The sequence below is a fragment of the Mycteria americana genome, chromosome 10 (assembly GCF_035582795.1).
Source record: "Mycteria americana isolate JAX WOST 10 ecotype Jacksonville Zoo and Gardens chromosome 10, USCA_MyAme_1.0, whole genome shotgun sequence".
Lineage (NCBI taxonomy): Eukaryota > Metazoa > Chordata > Aves > Ciconiiformes > Ciconiidae > Mycteria > Mycteria americana.
In genome coordinates, this window is record NC_134374.1 from 24,302,279 (window position 1) to 24,321,436 (window position 19,158).

Sequence of the window (19,158 nt, forward strand, 5' to 3'; positions counted from 1 at the left end):
ATTTGTCTGGAAGGTCAAACTCCACTTCCTTGGCTGTGGTCCTGCAAGTTACCTGGGAAAGGCTCAGCTTTTCAGATTTGACACTATGCCTCTTTCATACTTTTCCTCTTTTCTCCCTTGAGGCCCCTCACTGAGCATGCTCTAAGTCCTTAAATAATTAATCACAGCCTTTAACTCACCAAATCCTCTCCCTTTAAAACCCATGTTGCTTGAAGTGGGGATACTTAAGATAAATTGAATGCCAGCCTTTCCCAGGGCTTGTAGGTCCATTTGTACTCTCAGTGCCCAAAGCACAAACCAAAGCACCAGGGCTCAGTAAATAGTTACTTGCATTTCCCATGCTCACTTCTGAGCCCTTCTTGTTTAGCATTAATATTGCAACTCTGTGTTCAGAGTGAAACAACTTTCCAAATCTCTCATGATGACATTTAGTGGAGGTTTGCTGTCAAGGTCCTCTCTTGCAATTGCACACAGGTTGATCCCAGACTCCTTCCATTTTATGTAGCAACATACGCAGATGCAATGTCATTAACTACAGTATCACATCCAAGCTGCACGCAGCTATGCTGTAAATGCCAATTTCAGCATCTACAAATCAGTTTCTCCTCCTCAGCAGCAGGCCATCAGCTTGATTTGACATCACGTAATTGTGGGACGGATACCAAAAGTCAGACTAACGGCAGAATGCACTGGGTACGAGGTCACTTATGCAAAGGTTATCTTCATCGGCTCAGACGCACCTCCCCAAGCTGTAGCAAGCAATAACGAAAATTCAGCAGAGTACAACTGCATTATGTTTCTCCTTTTTAAAACTCACCTTTTCCTTAGGTGAGGACAGAATCAGAGCTCCCCTTAGGACAGAATCAGAGCAACTAACAGCCATGGAGACTGCTTCTGCAATCTGGCAGGTTAAGTAAGCAGCAATGTTCATAAATGCTATCGAGACAGATGACCTGATTCATTACAGCAGCAACTGCTCTCCAGTACCACTGCACTCCCCAGATCTCGGCCGCGAGGGGAAACACACGGGCTTTTCTGCGTCCCGTGGTCTCAGGGCTGCTTTCTCACTCCTTGGCTCTATCCCGCATACTCTTTTGCGCAGCACTGTGCAGATGTTCCAAGAAACTTAAATAAGATTTGCATGACTATCGCACTGTGTGCAGCTGGGCTCCTAACGCCGGTGACGCATGACACTGGGGCACGTATCACACGTTTTGCTCTCTGCAATTCTCTGTACGAGGCAGAGTTTTTCCTCGCTACACTATTCACATTAGTGGAAATCAGTTTGGCTCCCAAAACTGTTTCAGTCTGACCCACAACTTGTAATGCTTAATACTGATGGATCATCATTCACCTTTAAAATTAGGTCCCTTAGTGATGTGCACTGACCTTCAACTCTTACATGAATAGAGTTGAAAGGAAATGGCGCGTTTATCCATTGGAACAAGAAAGCTGGAAGTGACCTGGAGGATCCTGCTGCTGTCAAGTGAAACGTATAAAGCAGGCTTGTCCTATCCTATCAAAATCACAAGGAGAATTCCAGCCCATTGCATCCGCAAAGCAGCAACCCAGTTTGTAATTGGCAAAGGAAAACAAGGCTTCAGATAACAAGCTGGAGGAAAAAAATTACTCTGAAGCAAGACCACATTATTTCAAAAGCAGCGACTCTGGTTTCAAGTATTTTCTAGTACAAAAATCTCACCAAAACTTCACATGAATTAAGTTTTTATACTGAATTGAAATAATTCTTTGGTTTTGCGACAACTTTTTTCATCTAGATTTCTTGTGCATTCTTCAGTGCAAATATTAACTACTCTTTCACTTGTTCCCAGAGTCTACAATTAAAAAGAAATCCAATGGTAAGAGACAGTTATTACTAGTGAAGAACTTGACCCAGCTCTTCTTTCCAAAGCAACAAAAGCTTTTCCGTTAACTTAAAAAAGAGCAGTGAGGATACCAGAAGAGCATCTGTACTGAACACAGAGTTGTTCTGGTAGAAGGAGGGGGAGGAAGATGCCTCTGGGGAACACAGCATCCTCCAAATAAACCAGCACGCAACAACAGCATGTCGCTGTGAAAGTTAGTCTCTGGAGACTGAATATCAGACCAGCAGGTAGATTGATTGGGGCAACCACAGAACACATACAAGATCCTACTATGAGCAGTGAAGAACAAGGTGTAAAATACAGGTTGTGATTTAGTGTGAGAAACGTGCACACCTACCTTTGAACCAGGCGGTGCAGTCAAGCCTAAAAATGCATATACCGCGTTGTTCTCTCGAGCTTCAAAGAAAGCTTCATAGTCCTTCACGATGGGAGTCAGGAGATGGGGGCGGGGGGGGGAACAAAAGACAGAAGTATGAATTGTCAGAAACAACTGCAGCTCAGTTTGGTGTGTTACCCAACCCGCACCGAGCAAACTGCTTCCTGTGGCCGAATGCAAAATTCAGAGCTTCACCTCAGATATTTATCATTAGCACTGACATCACAGAAATTGTACTGTCGGAAAAGTGACAAGCTGGGAATTTCAGTATCTGTAGCAACAAGATGCTGCTGTGAGGTGCTTCCACCTTTTCCAGAGGGACAGCCTCCATAGCAAGGTAGTTGTCACTGGTCTGGCGTGGATGTCCCTCCTGCAGGAGCGGGCTGAGCCCGTACCTCGTCATCAGAACCACTGATATCCACGGGCGCCACTGCTAATTACTAGTTAGTAATGGCAACTGTGCAACCATGGACATTAACTCTTAAACCTGTTAAAAGTTAAATTTAAACCTATAAACTGAGAGTATATCCTTTCCCATCATGTTTCCCATTAATGATTGGTCTACACAAATGAAGGAAATCAGGTGGCACTGTTCATTGTACTCATAGTGCACTACAGTTGCTCTAAATAGGCACACAGCCACTTCCCAGGAAAATTACAGTAAAAACAATGAAATAATACGAGAAATACCAATGCTTCCTTCTTTGCCCTTTTTTATATTTGAGGCAGAAGGCGGTGCTGTATAGAGTACAAACAACATAGCTTAGTTGTCTGCTAAGTTAGGAAAGAGCAAGCAAAAAGCCCACAGTGTGGCTCAGCAACAGCAGTTGCCAAACACGGACCAAACTAACCCAGAAGGTTTGTGCAAGTCCACCGTTGTCTGAGTTACCACATACTTCCCTCACTCCGATTTCCAAACTCAGCACATATCTGTCCTATGACTTTCCTTCTCTCCCTTTCAACTGAAGCAACAGTACCAGCTTTCTCCAGCTTTACTGGGGAATGTTTTGATGCAGGAGTCCTGGCTGAGAAACCCAAGGCAAGGCAGCAGCTCAGAGCAGGCTCAGTCTCGGGCTGAAGTCAGGGAGAGAGCTGCCATTAAGGGCACGCTGCTTCACATGCTTGTCTGTCTGGTAGGCAAAAGCCTAAAAAAGAGCAAATGCTGTTTGAAAACAGCAGTGTGTTGAGGGCAGGGGCAGCTCTGTGAAGAGGCTGTTGCAGCTGGAACAGAAGAAAGTACAGGGAACACAGGATTCAAGCTGTCTAGAGATCAGGGACGTCAAATTATTAATGCATGTAAAATGCATACAATACATGTAGCATTCCGGTGCTAGTTTGAGAAAAAATGTGCATGGTTATGTTAAATCCTCCCTGAAGCCCTTCTGTTGACAGTACTGGGGCTGCTTGATAACAAAGGGGTTGTTTATCTTGCTGGTGCAGAGTCCGGCAGTCTGCTTCGTAGCATCTACCGGGAAAGGAATGCCTGTGACTAAGGAGCAGGGTCCATGCCAACTTGCATGGCATCTACAGTTACAGCCTTTCTGCTGTGCAGAGGCCAATAAAAGTCAATTTGCTCATTCCTCTGCCAGTTACGCTGCATCAGATGAAACAAACAGGGAAGTTCACGCTTGAGATGGATCAGATAAAGACATAAAGAGGTTCAAGCGTGTGGGCATAGAATTACCTGTTACCTTCCTGAAAGCTAAACTGTAGTTAACTTGAATCCAGCTACACAAATTGACGGAACTTCAAAAGTTCAAAGTGACGTCAACCGAAACTTTGGGGATGAAATAAACCCACAGCAAGAACTGGTCTGAAGCATCTATACCCCTCTCCCCAAAATTACTGTATACAGAACTGTCATGGGTTGCAGTCGGGGGATACATTAGAAGCACCTCTGATAAGCAAGCATCCAGATCTAGGTGCATACAGCTTTTTCTCTTCCTGTCCCACACCACCGCATAGTAAAGCCCTGTTCTGCTGCACAGCTACAGCAATGCAGCAGAAACGTGGCAACGTTTCACTGATAAAGGACAACTGCACGGTGATCTGCTTGCATCCCTCAAGCTCCAGTACACCAAGGGAGAAAGGTGATACCGTTGCAACTGGACTTCCTACTGGTACAGAAATATTTGCTTCTTGTTTGTTTGTTTGGTTTTTTTAAGAGAGAGAACTGAACAGAGATTTTCAGCAGTCTGTGACTAGCCCCTTCTCAGCTTTCAGCTGCAGACAACTATTGATCATTACATTTGTCACTCTAAACCAACCTTTTTCCATGTCACAACCACAGTCAGTAAAGTTTGGAGAGCCAAGCGGTACATTAGCTCACTGTGGATATTGTTTCAAGTTCTGCTTTTATTACAAGCAAGAAAAAAATCCTGGCGCATTGCGAATAATTTCTTTCAGTAGCTGCAGAATCACCTCACAAAGGTCCAGAACTGGCAGATTCTGACTTACGGACTTTGCGGGTCAGGACCAGACTGCAAAATTACTTAGAAACCAACACACAGCACCAGAGGAATGCATACTGTGAGCTCTTTTCAGAAGATATTAAGTTTTAAAAATAAAATTAACAGTTAATCTAATAATCATTCAGGCATGGCCTGCTGAGTAGAACTGCTGCAGGGCAACTTACTTCTGATCAAGCATTAAATTACAAGTAGGAATTGTATTTGCAATATGAGTTTTAATCTGTTCAAGCCATTGGAGTAAGTGGACCGCAACAGCCTTCATTTTGCAAGCAGTACACAAAAACTGATCCCAAGAAGGATCAGAAAACTGATTTATGGTCATGGCAGACATCACTGCATATGAGCACTTATTTTGGAACATGAACAGACTACAGAGCGATCTGGGATCCACACATATTGGCAAACCCCATGTAGAGAGAACACGTCTCTGAACTTGCTACAGAACATAAGGTTGATGCAACAGTGCCAGATTTCTGTGAAGTGTTAGTTCACAATCATGGTGAACGTGAGAATTAAAAAAAAACTGTAAACTTTCAGAACCATAAAATGGGAAAAAAAACCACAGGGAAAAAAATATATATACACTGCAAGCTGGTGGCAGGGTCATTCCAGTAAGTAGCACAATGATCTGAAAACCAGGAGGTCCCAATTTTAATCTCTCCTCTATGGTGAAACTGGAATATTCAAGAATCAATTATTATTAAAAACCCAAGAGGAGGGGTAAATGTCTAACACCTTCCGTGCCCTTCACAGTTTGCATACTTGAACGTACAGCTGGCCCAGTCCTTTCTTGCTGATCACAACAGCAAAGCACAGACTGTGGCAGCAAGTAAGAAGACTGGGACAGGAAGAGATGGAGACCTGGAGCCGTCCCTTACCCCGAGGTACCGGCTGTCATTGAAGAGCCGGGGCGGCAAGGGGTTCCCGCTTGCTGGCCGGCTGTCTTCAGGGACGTTCTCACGCATCCATTTCCGATTCTCCTCATTGGCGGCGATATCCTTTTCCTCAAATTCAATTTTGTTGGCTTCCAAGAAACCTAACACATCTTGTTGCTGCTTCTTAATCTGTCACAAAAGGGGAGGGGAGGGGAGGAGAGAAAGCAAACAAAATCAGTCAAACCATTTTTTCTGCTGCCAATTATGCAATTCAATGTGGAAACAAGGGGGTGCAAAACAGGTTGAAAACGGAAGCGGTAAGAAAATTCTTAGAATAAAAAAGTATCTTCTAAAGAGTCCTATCCGAGCCTTGACTTGGCTCCTATATAATTGAACAGGCTGAAGTCTAAAGACACTGTCCCTATACATGTGGGTGTTGTGAACCTTAAAGGTCTCCAAGCAAAAGCAAAGGTGCCCCCTTGCAGGGGCTGTGTTGGCCAGGCCTGACAATTAATTTGGGAGAATGTTGTTTTTTCAGGTGCAGTGAAGTTTGCTGGAGGGACATCTAAGGTACAACCCGCTTCCTTCGTGCCCCTGGAAGCACAGGCTGAACCCACCCTTCCCAGAGTCCCAGTTTTTGTCCTCCTCTTGTAGGCTATGCACCTCGTTGCAGGGACTTCCCGACAGAGATCTCATAAAGTCATCGTTAACAGTAAGATCTCAAAGCAATTTTGGCTTGTGTTTGTTTGGACAAAAAACAAACCCCTCTTCTGTTCTGCTCCAGGTTGCAGCGGCGGCAGGTATGGTCTCTGGAGAGCTGCGACCCCGCACGCCCCGTCCTTGCTCGTCTCAAGGAGAAGTCTCGCGGGGCCTGACTGCACAGGCTGGATGAGATCCCACACCTGATGCAGCCCATCCTCTGCGTACTCACACAGCACCCAAGTGAAAAGCAGGATCTATGCGGCAAAGACTGTGCTGGCTTTTTACGGGAAAGGTGGTTTTTATTACTGTCATATATGAATTATTGACTTCCTGATACACAGATCTTCTGCTTATGCTCTGTTCTTCCTCTGCGTGACTTTACCACCATAAAGGAAATTATAACCATGCGCATCCTGGCAAACAGTAAAAAATGGGATTTAATGGGAAATTTGTTCTCTTCAAATTATTCCCTTCACTACAAAACCAGTCCAAGGCCTGGCTTTAACCTAATTAGCTCAGTGCAACAAAAGCAGCGCTTCATACAGATGTTGCACTGCTTCTAATTCAGGTCAGCCACCAGCTCCCCCGAGCAGCCTCTCCATATACGGTGAAGGGAAAACAGGCAGCTGCCGGCGAGCAGCGCCGAGGTCAGGGCAGAGCCAGCCGAGAGCCAAATATGGTCCCTGCGCCCCTGGCTTGCACAGCCCCGCACCCACGGGGCACGGAGCTGGACCGGGAGCTGGAGGGAGGGTGCAAGGTTTTAGCGTAGGAGAAGTGCTGCCCTGGAAGGGTGCGGTTTGGGAGAGCAGAGCCTCTCCAAAGAGGAGACTGCCATGCCTTGGAAGTCTTTAAGCATCCATCGACGCGTTCTTCAGTGGCTCCTTTGGAGCCATCGCTGCTGGCTGCGTGACAATCCGTGATAGGGAACCGGTCCAGGTTAAATTAGATCTTGGGTGGGGTGGTTTGCTGCATCTAGCTCAGTGTAGTGCAAAGGGACCAACCCTGCTCTCCCGACGGAGGAAAAACGTGCTCCCAGCTTCAGCAGGGAAGCCGCCTGCCCAGGGCTGCAAGAGCCAACGTAATTCCTCCCAACATGTCAGCAGAGGAGCCGCTGAACTCGATTAGCGAGTACCCTTGTACCCCTAAACAGAAGAATATTGCTGGGCATTAGCTAATTTTCATCATGGCTAAAAATAAATAAAAATAGACAAGTTAATACCACCCCGAGGAAATAATTCATGTTACAGGCTGCATAGAAAAACATTTCTCAGCAGACTCGAATCTACTGGTAAGAGATTTCTTCGCTTGCCTTTAATAACAGGGGTCACAGCAGGAGGGAGCAGTCAGGGGAAGTTTTTCTCCACCGTGCCATACAGCTCAGATAAAAAAACAAAAGCGAGCACTTCCTTCATGAACTATTCTGTAGGACTAAAATAAGGGAAAGGTCTTTGTAATTGTAAACTCCTCTGTCAGCGGTCAGTATCTAAGGCAACATACTGACCTGGGAATAAGTGGGAATTTTTTTCTCCAAGCTAGTTCTATTTTAATTAACCATTTCCCACCACTGGTAAATTACAGATTCAGCTAGTTTTCATTAGTCTCAGGTCCTTAACTTATCCAAAATCTGCTGCTTAGTGAGAACACTTTTTGAGATGTCCCAGAATTTTTAAGAAAAAAAAGAAAACCAAGTTTTTACCCAATCCACTATTAAACTATACACGCTGCCGTGTAAAACAAGAGCTCCAAGTTTGACAGTAATTAGCATTTTGATCTCCTGAGAAGTTTTGTAAATCATTTCTACTATTAGATTGCCTCCTAGCCATACACACATCCTCACGTTCCTCACAGCATCTCGGCTCAGTCTCACAGTGCAACCCCTTCGCAGGCAGACTCCGCATATCCACTCCTTTCGTGCAGCACCCAGTCTGACAGGGCTGGACTCTCTCAGCCGTTAAGATGCTTCTTCAACAGGAAGAAAATGCCTCTGGCTACCCTATGTTGCCATTATTTCATATGATGAACTTAAATAGAGTTTTTCTCTTAGACATACGTATGCAAAACATCTCTCTGTACACTGCCACATTGCCTGTTTCGCCTTATTTTCGGTCACTCTCCCAGCTTCATGGAGCAAGGACAGTCTCTGGGTTGTTTTTTCAGCTACAGGTAGCACAACTAGATCCCAAGTTCACAACTGCGGCTCCGAAAGGCTATCACAACAGATAACCCTCTCTGCTTGTTTATGAAGAGCTAGCAAAGCTGGAAATGTATTTTTTCTGCTAGAAAAGGCACCATGTGGAAGGCAAGCACGGCAGTTTGGTCTCTGTGCCACTCTCGGTCCGTCTGTGGTCAAAGGAGGTAATTCTGTTAGGAACTTCAAGAAAAGCAAGGAGCTGGTGTTGATGCATGAGTAATATTCGTTTGAAACCCTAGTTTTCTGGCTGAAGAAAAAAAACAAGTTGGAAGATTAAGAGGTGATGTCTTCCTCCTAGCTCCTCAGACAAGTCTTCCAACCACGGTGACAAGCACTTACACAAGAGCATTAAATGCTCCAGAGAAACATGGCACCAACTGCTGGGCAGAACAGACACCGGGCTGCCAGATCACATTATTTTATGGGATTTTATTTAGAAAGCTTCTATTAATCTCAGGCAGTGGAATACCACTGGGAGGAAAGTGCCTAAAATAGAGCAAGAGACGCCTGCTGCTGCTTCAGGGTATTTCGTCTTACTCGAAAGGGCATACTTACTCATACATACCCTTACTCGAAAGGACAAGAGCCTGGAAGATGGTTCCTGCTGCCCATGTTTGGGAAGGAGCGAGAAGCTTTTCTTCAGGATGTGCCTGTCAACACGCAGCACTCGCTTCCCAAAAAAACCTCTCCCAGTTGCCTAACCGGGCATGGACACCGGCCAGTGCCTTTCCAGATACCACACCTCATCCTACGCAAACAACTGTCTTGTCTAAAGCTATTTTGGCCTGTTAGCTGCAGCTAACCACAGTTTGCAAACATGAAAATCCTTGTTTATACTGAGTGCTCCTGGCACATTTTGCAGGGCAGAGAGCACTAGCGGAGAGCCGGGAACGTGCATACAGTCAACGCAGGAGCCGGGGAGCCAAGAGCAACACCGCTGTGGCAGGGTCCTGAGCACTGGAGAGGCAGAAGGACTCGTAGGTAGACACAAAAGCACAAGAACAACAGAGAAATCACAGGTGGGGATGGGTAGACAAGGGGATGGGTAGACAACTGCACGGAAGGAAAGAGCCTGTGGGCAGGAGCGGATGGGAACGAGCAAAATGGATGGATGGAGACAGGAGGGAAATCCCAGGGGCAGAGGTGGGATGGAGACAGAGGGACGGAAGGAGAAGGGTTGGGGTGGGGAGCAGCAGAAGTCAGTACTGCCGAGAGAAAGGCATCCTGCTGGAGCTCGCCGCTGCCCTGCTTGGGGAAACAAGAACGCCCTCGTGAAAGCCAGTTTTGCTCACAGATGGCTTTACCCCCCACCCCCAGAAACACATCCCTGGCTTCTTAGCCTGAACACACCGACTCACGCTTCGCGGGGCATTCTTGTGGAAAAACCAGCTAAAATTACTCAGGTGAGTGGAAACGTTATACTTTTTGCTGACGTTCCTAAGATAATGTTGAAATGAAACATTTAACCAAATGAATCTATTTTCACTTGGTTTTGGCTTTCACTGTCTGTTCCAAAAACAGAAATAGCTTTATGGCAAGTGCTTGGAGGTTAAGCAAAGTCTCACCACCAACCTATAATCTTCTGCATACAAAATCTGCACAAGCAACATTAGAAGCACATGCTTCCAGCAGGCTTTTTTTTTTTAAAAATACTCTCATGTATCAAGATTCTCTTCCTTTCCAGTTACAAGCCAATCATGAAACATTAGGCTTTCAACAGAGCATGTGCATAAAGTAACGTTATGAAAATGAGTAGTTTAGGATTATTGTCCCTCACTTGAATACACATCAGAAGTTAAATTTACTGTTCTAAGATCTAACTCGCATCAGTGGATGACATCAGTAACACAAGAGAAATCACGTCAAAGCTGCCAAGAGACGGAGGACATTTTCCAGCGAATCACAGTCCATCAAAAACGGAGCTTTAACCCTAAAGTGGGCAGAAAACTTTCCAGAAAATGCTGCAATGGTTTAGACTTCATATTTTTTTTCTCTTCCAAATCTTTACTCATTGGGAGGAAGGGGAAAAAAAAAAAAAAAAAAGAACTCAACTAAAAGATAATGAACAGAAAGGAGGCAGGGGCGATGCTGCAGGACGTTGGTCCAGCAAGCAGGCAATACTCCATCCCCAGCTCCGGCCAGGATTGTAAACCAGCTGTCCAACAGCCAGCCTCTCTTAGCACTACCCCACTGCAAGGAAACAGTTGTTTTAAATGCTTTATTGAAATGAACTTCAAAGAAGTTTCTATCTTATTTGGTATACACAGGCATACACATACAAAAGAATAGTCTAGTTTGCTGGCCAAGAGGGGGTTTTGGGGTTTTTTTTTAAGTCTTAGGGTTTTTTTTCAGTTTATAAATAAATTCCTTGTTGGACAATAGACATGTTTTGGAAATCTATTTATGGACCACTGGAACCCGAAGTAAGTTTACAGTTTGAGTGCTGCTGTTTTGATCACACAACAAACCTCCCCGTGCCGATAACACGGCTGCAGCTCTGCTGTTCTGGCACTCGGCACAGGGCGTTCTCTGCCATTTCTGTGGGTCCTGTGTCCTGACCTCCATGCAGGGAAAAAAACCACAGATATTCCCCCCCCCGCCAAAGATGTGATTAAATGGCTCATACATTGTTGTGAGGATTTAAAAGAACTTTAAAGAGATTTCCTATAAAGTTCCTGGCCATGGTTATATCATCGCTTATAGCATCCAGCTCCTGCTGAACACGTGGCCTGAGCTGCCTCTCCCAGCCTCACAGCTGAGAGCCAGCACCAGGACAACAGAGAAGGAACACTTTCCAGCAGATCTAGACCTTGCACACTTCTCAATTTAAAGACAAAACCAGCTTTAAAAGATTTTTTACCATTTGCAATTCCAGCCTTCTGGGTTCTAGATAAGGAAAAGCAACTACATCTTTACAGTGGTTGTATTTTAAGCCACTGATGATTTTAAACAAGCTGTTTCATTGTTAGGGGGGCAATTCTTTAAATCACAGAGGATATCTGCTTTGTGCAGAATAGTGAAAAAGTTCCAATCCCCAGATGATGCTACCGTTTGTAGCCAGACTTCTAACCATCACTTCTTCAAACAGTTCGGTACCTTTTGAAGATTGATAAGCTCAAATTTAAAGAGCAAACAGGAAAAGCACAGCATAAGAAATCTTCAGCAAACTCCGGTGCCAGCCAGCAGCGCTGTCCTTTTGCTCTCTGCGGCTGAGGTGAAAATACCCAGAAAGTGGTTTTCTTTGGAGGGAACGGAGCAGCACGAGGAATGCTGTGCTGCTGCCAAGACAAATTAACTTGCTGCGGGGCATCCCGCAGGCTGAGCTGTGCACTGTACCCCAGCCCATTCCCCCCCCCAGCCCCTGCAAGAAAGCAAACTGGCCAGCTAAAATCACCAGCCGGGCATCAGTCCTGCCTCTGGGCGCTGTGCAGGGGCACTGCTATGCAGCCAAGTAAGTCAACTAGCGAGGTAAAGGGAAATAAAGCTAAATAAGTCCATTAGCAGCAGTGTTTATTCTCTATGGTCTAGTGTCAGTGACTCTAGGACTTGATCACCTCTGCTGCTGTGGCTGGCTAACACTATGGCTATTCACAACCACTTTTTGGAATTAAAAAAAAAGTTGGGTGGTTTTGGGTTGGTTTTTTTTTTTTACATTTCTCATCTAATTTCTAAAATTATAATGCCTTCCTCATGTGAGTTGCTAATGCAGAAACTAATACTTGCAAATTAGCTGCAAAACACTTATAATTTTAACTCCTACAAATTATGTTGTTCTGGGATGCAAACAGCACGGCAGCTCAGCTATGCATTTAAATGTCACTGATTCCTGACGGCCCCCCTAAAATTGTTCTCCACCCCCAGGACACTACAGGAGGACTCCCTTCTGAGACAAAACACCTCTGAGCCAGCTTGGTCCTGGTTGCCATCAGAGTTTTCTCTGTTTTTACTGTACTATTCAAGGAGCCAGGTTTTTTGTATAAAGTGCTTTTGTTGTTTTTATTTGTATGAACACGTCAGATTACACACACACACACCACACACCCCCAATTAGCTTAAAATTCAGAGATGCCAGTTCCAGTGGTGCTGGTGGCCACCATCCGCTGTAAATGGTGGTCAAAGGGTGGGAAACTTGCAGGCACCTACAGCGATGACCTGCCTGATCACAGCTTTGCAGGCTGTCTCTGAGGTGTCGTCTCCCAGCGATTCATGTCTCACTCATACTTCCCTCTGCCTGGTAGAACATCTACCTATATTTAGGTCTAGGCAATTATCATTACAGAACTCAAACCACTTCTTTGTTCCGGCTATTTTAAGCTGAGCATTACATGTAGGAATGTCATAATTCTCTCTCCCAATGCTTGGTTTCTGGTCTGTAAAGGAATGAGATTGAGGACAAATACGGCAAGACCACCATGAGCTTATGTGACCTAAATCAAAGACAGGAGGCTAGAAAAGCTCACGCTGTACTTGTGCTGCTATTTTTTTTTTTTGCAGCAATTAGGCAGCGTCCAGATGGGCTCCATATGTACTTACTCTCTCCCTCCAGGGCCCTTGGGGAAAGCCCATGGCATATCAACACGTATCCTGCATAGCAGCTACAGCAGCCCTCTCTTTATGTGGTTTGCCCCCAACAGCTTAAAAGTTGTTTATTTGGACATGATTCTCACCACCGGGCGCCCACCAACCCTGGCCTGCGTTAGCACCATGTGCCAGCCCACAACCCAGGGCAGGAGGGAATGGGCTCCAGCTCGCAGCGAGAGCAGCAACCGGATTCCCATTTTTCATGTATGGTTCTGGAAGACACGTTTTAAAAGCAGGAAGAAGTCCTGGGGTGAAAGGACACAAAAGGACCACCACTCAAGAGCAAGGCTGGGGGAAAAATCCAGGCTACTGAAAGGTTTTTGCAACCTAACCTGGAGGTTGCATCACGTCTGGAACACATGGTCTGCCTGCAGTGGGGCATTTCCCAGGCATAAGGTACCACACCACAGATCAGATTTTGCAGCACAAGCCAAGAATATAGCTAGAACAAAGGACAAAGTCTGTACTTCCCAAAACAAGACCAGAAACGGTAGAAAGTTACATAAATGGAAAAGCTGATTCATAAGAGCAAAAATAAAAGCTTCTCTTATGGATTATAATGTCATTCTAAGTGCACTCATTCAATAACCCAAGGCCTAAAAATTTGTTAAATCCCACACCGACAAAACCCAAGTCAAAAGATCCTAGTGCATTCAACAAGTTTTTTCCTACCAGAAGAACCAAACACGAAAGCTAAGGTCACCTCCATGCACTAAAGTCCTGGGGATCAGGATCCTCAGCAGAGCCCAAGGCCCTTATGGACCCAACTCCCACTCACTTTTATTTAGTCTTTGACACAGACTGCAAAGAGAATAAAATCCCCAGTGGGAGTTTGGCTTTTAGTCCCCTTAGCCTGCTTTGGAAAGTTCAGCCAGTAACACAGGCCTGGCTCCTCTGTTTGGTACAGCCCAGCAAAGCAGCCTGCTGAGCAGGCTCCTAATTGCTATGTCGCTGGCTTGCTATTGAAGTTCAAGGAACTAGTTAAGAAAAAATAAGAAACCTTTTCTCTATCGCTCCAAAGGAAAGAATAAAGTAATATAATCATCATTTGGAAGATACTAATTTAGAAAACTAATCTCAACCTAATTCTGTTCGGAAGCACAGGAGAACACTAAATACAGTATCTGGCGCATTCACTTGTGCTGTGAAACACCATCGAGAGCTGAAGTAACCCACGCAGGCTCACTGTTCTGAAACGCTGCTGAGCTGCCCGCTCCCTCCTCGTCTTGGTTAGTGCTCAGCACCCAGCTGGATGGTGCCTTTGCACTATGTATGTGTGTGCATGCGCTGTGCACGCACCTATATGCCTGAACGGTGGGACAGCACACACTGCGTACGCTCAAGGCAAGGACTTTTGTGCCATGTAAAGTATGATGCACATTTAGGAAAGGTAATGGTGTAAATACCACTAATGCCTGGGTTTTATCACCTTTGGATGCATACAGGACAGCGTTACTTCCCAAGAGGGCTTCCCTACCCAGGGGAGATCCAGGTGAGCACGCAGTGTCACACCACTTCAGGCGGAGGTGTAAATACAGTGCTGTGAACAGCATGCAACACAAGCTGAACGGTCGTGGAAAGCAACTGCTCAGAAACAGGATTCCAAAGGCTCTTTACAGTTACACTGCATGGTGATCTGGGGTATTTGTCACTTGGTACCTATAAAAGTAGACATCTGCTAGCAAAACTCGAGGCTGGAGTATATTAAGCAACCCCTTAATCATGCTGTGGGCATAATCGCTCAAGCAGTTGACAGAAGCAAATCTATAAGAAGTTCACCTTTGTTAGTGTTGCATGATATCAACAGTCAAAAATATTCAGACTCAAATGGCATCGATTCTTTCATTTTAATGTACACAGGATTCAAGTTTAATGTTGCAGCAGGATTTTTGACTGTGGCTAGTTTTGTGTCAGACGTACAATACAGCCAGTTCTACCGAAGCTCTATTACAGTCAAATTCTAATAAGAAAGTTACTAAAAAGCCATAAATAGGTCAGAACTAACTTGCTGCATCACATCGAATGTCTGTTTAGCTACTTTCCTCCAGCAGTGGCCAAAAGCAGATTCCTTTACCCATTAGTCAAGTATGAGGACAAGTAACATTTCCTTATTTATATCTTCTCTGCTTCTGGCAAACAGCAGTAGCAGCACTGCCTAATGAAGGCTTGATTACTTTTTAATGCGTTTTAAGTTTACTTTCTATGAAGGCACCTTAAGGATCAACATATTATCACAGCTTAAGTCAAATTCAGCTCTTAACAAATAATATGCAAGCACTGGAAGAGTCAGGGTAAATCCATTCATCCTTTTATACCCGCTTGTCAAGGAGTATTGTGGTGCTACCAGGTTTCTAACACAGAACACCTTATCATTGGCAACACCTGAAGACAATGGGGAAAAGTACCATTTAATAAACTTCAAATTTTGTTCCAGTACATGAAAATGGTTCTCTGTCAGCTGAAAACCCACCGCTTTTCCTCCCGAAGCCACCAAATTCAGAAGCAAATCTTTCTCTCTTTTGGCTGCAAGGAAAAGGAGGGTGACATTGTGCATTCTCCTTTAACTCTTCTCCTTACTGGCCATTCCCCAGTATTTTTTTTTCAGTTGCTCATTTAGCATTTCCTGGCCTGCCAAGGCTCATGTACCACATTGGCAGCATCCTACTTGTTTTGCCCGAGTTCAGCTCAGCCCCAAGCCAGATGCACAAAACTCACAGGAGTGTTCTGGATGGGCACGCAGATCAGATGCAAGATGACTTCAGTCAGGATATCTGTTCCCTCACCCAAAAAAAAAGTTAAACATCCCTCTACTGTCTGCTTTAGATGCCTTTATTAATTCTGTAAAGTGCTTAAAAAGAGTCACTACTGCCAAATCAGAGTTATGCAGAAGTCAGGATGCCAACACTCTTCTCCATAGCAGCCACTGCCTGTTAAAAGGCTGGAAGCATAGAAGTAATACAAAACATTATTTCAAGGTTTTATCACAAATATGGATTAACTCATTGTGCTACAATAAACATGCATTTCTCTCGTGTTTCGCTTTTCTTAAGGAAAGGTTTTCCCTAGTTACCCGTGGATCCTCAGCTGGAAACACATTCAGAGTTCATCCTGGAGGAAGGAGCTACACGGTTAAAACTGAGAACTCCAATACAAAGGAGTTAATTTACTGTTGCGATCTGGTTCAAATAACCAGATACTCACTCCATGTGCACTCATCTTTGCTCTTTGCTTATAAGCACTGGGCCCAACATGCTGACTTACACTGACAATCAGGTTATTAATTGTTGTGGGAAAAAGAACCACCATACATTACATGACTCAAAAGCAATCTGTTTCTAAATCCAAGGGGAAAAAATAAGGATCTCTGCAGTCCACACCACGGTCCTTGGTAACCTGGATTTACCAAAACCTGCGTGACACTACTTTTCATGTAGTAAGCAGGTAAGCAGTAAGCAGGTAAGTGGCATTCCTACAGAAAGCTTTACATCTGGCCAACGACTGATACTAGTGACTAAAGTGCAACAACTAAAAAAACCTTGGCTGCGCCATATGTCTGAACAACTCCCACCCCCCACCACGCGATTCAGACGAAGATGTATATACAATATGAACACTTACCATATATTATCTGGATTTTTAAACTGTGATGCTTTTGGCATGCCAATACCCCTGAGCACGTTACTGCACCGGCTGATGTACAGTGCCTGTGGGGACCATCAGTCACCTCTCCAAACACAGATCCCTCCGTAGATCAAGAGATTAGTTTTTCATTTGTTTGGGGTTTTCCCTTCTTTTTTTTTTTTTTTTTTAAGTTATGTGAAAAGTGACAGCAATGCGCAATGGGATTATTTGTCTGGATTTCAAAATGTCATGGTTTAACCCCAGTCGCAACTAAGCACCACACAGCTGCTTACTCACCCTCCCCACACCCCCCGTGGGATGGGGGAGAGAATAAAAAAAAAAGTAAAACCCATGGGTTGAGATAAAGACAGTTTAATAGCACAGCAGAGGAAGAGAAAATAATAATAAAAGAATGCACAAAACAAGTGATGCACAATGCAATTGCTCACCACCCACTGACCGATGCCCATCCCATCCCCGAGCAGCGATCGCTGCCCCCCGGCCAACTCCCCCAGTTTCTATACTGAGCATGATGCCATATGGTATGGAATAGCCCCTGGGCCAGTTGGGGTCAGCTGTCCGGGCTGTGCCCCCTCCCAGCTTCTTGTGCCCCTGGCAGAGCAGGGGAAGCTGAAAAGTCCTTGACTAGTATACGCACTACTTAGCAACAACTAAAACATCCCTGCGTTATCAGCATTATTCTCATACTAAAACCAAAACACAGCACTATACCAGCTACTAGGAAGAAAATTAACTCTATTCCAGCTGAAACCAGGACACAAAACAAACAATCCCCGCCAAAACTTCCATTTTCAGGGATTTTAAAGCAAGATTTTAATATTTAAAACTACTTTCCATCATCAGCCAAAAAATAGAGACGTTTGCTTATGGGATGGCAGCAAGCCTTTTTACACTCTGTATTTCCATGCACATGAAACAGAGGATCCCCAGCAGTTGGGCAAGGGAGGAGTTAAAACCCAAGAAGTCACAAGAAGGGGCTGGCAGCACCAGAGCTGTTACTAGAAGAGGCACCAAACCTCACTAGGTGCCTGCTTTTTGTAGACAACCTAACAGCCCGAACACAGAAGAACAGTGAATGCAAATGAAGCTTCCCACTGCTGAACACTGGGCAAAGTGTTTCAGCTCCGGAGAGGTGTCAGACTTACACTTGTTCTCTCTCAAAAGGAAGGATCTGTGCTTGATTTAAAACAGGGGGGATGCCTGACTACTGCTTAACTCTCTGCTCACGCTGGGCTTCAGGCCCCTGTGGGCCCGGGGAGGAGGGACAGCAGCACGATTCTCCCCTCCCTTCACATGGTTTCTGCAAACAGCCCCACCAGGAACTCTGTTTGATTAAGGATGAACTTTGCACTTGAAGCAGCTCTGGGCACTGGCTGGCAGCAGCTTGAAACTCATACGCCCAGACCCCTCCAGCATCGAAAACCTGCCTGTCCTCACGCGGGGGCTCTGCCCAGGCTGCTCCCAAACCTCACCTCCTCCAGCGCTGGGTCCAGGTCTGGTTATCCAGGAGACACTGTTAGGGAAGCACCACTCATCACTGGGACCGTATACATTCAACCTACATAAATCAGGGTTACGGAAAGAGACCGTCTCCTTGAACTCAAAAGGCTTGTCTCTGAGCATATATTCGTCCCTTCTTGCACCAGCGTATGCCTTGGCGCAGCTACGTGGAGGTCTAGATGGAGAAACTCTTCCAGTCGCGCAGCAGTATTGTTTCGTGGGGCCTCAACCCAGCTCATGCGCTGACATGTGGATACTTGTGCCATCACGAGGAAAGGCACAGGGCAGGGAAGGGAATGAGCCACGGGATGCAGGACTGCGTCTCCCAGCAGCAATACCGACTGAGAGCAGTATCAAACCGTGGCCTCGGGCCATTCCGGTCTCAGGCCTTTGCTTCATTCAGCAACAGGAAGGATTTGCAAGTGCAAATATTCACATATCAGGATTTCTTCTAGCTTCTTTTGTGACTAGACTACTGAAGTTAGCCAAAATAAATATATGTTGCAAAATCAAGCTTCCAGACCTAAGCCTCCCTTTATCTTGCTTTAGATGAGAATGTAAAGAAACGCTGATGTATTACAAAGCCATAGCTTTAACCACGTGCACTGACACCGTCCACGAACCATCACAGCACCCAGAATTGTCATAATCAAAAGGAAAACACCACCATTACAATACAAAATAAATTGACCCTTGGCAATTTTCTAAGTCAATTTTGTGGCATTTGACTTTCATAAGCCTGAAAACTGCTCGTCTGGTCCAAAACCAACAGAGAGATAGCTTCCTATTGCGGGAATACAGGCTCCATTATCTCGGTTATCCGTTAACAAAGCATAAGCAGCAGCAGAATATGAACTCCTCATTTATTACGCACAGTTGTTTTCCACAGCAGACTTGAAGCTTGGCAGGCTGTATTTCCCTGGACGCCTAAGGT

General features: G+C 45.1%; 1 protein-coding gene across 1 annotated transcript in view; it reads right to left on the reverse strand.

Annotated features, from left to right (window-relative positions):
• SH3BGRL (SH3 domain binding glutamate rich protein like) overlaps nucleotides 1–19,158 on the reverse strand; it is a 38,325-nt gene that overhangs the window by 4,823 nt on the left and 14,344 nt on the right. The window contains exons 2-3 of the mRNA XM_075513577.1: nucleotides 5,612–5,797; nucleotides 2,224–2,304 (exon numbers count right to left, since the gene is read on the reverse strand). Of these exons, the coding sequence (XP_075369692.1) occupies nucleotides 2,224–2,304; nucleotides 5,612–5,797 (267 nt within the window). The remainder of the gene's footprint in view (nucleotides 1–2,223; nucleotides 2,305–5,611; nucleotides 5,798–19,158) is intronic.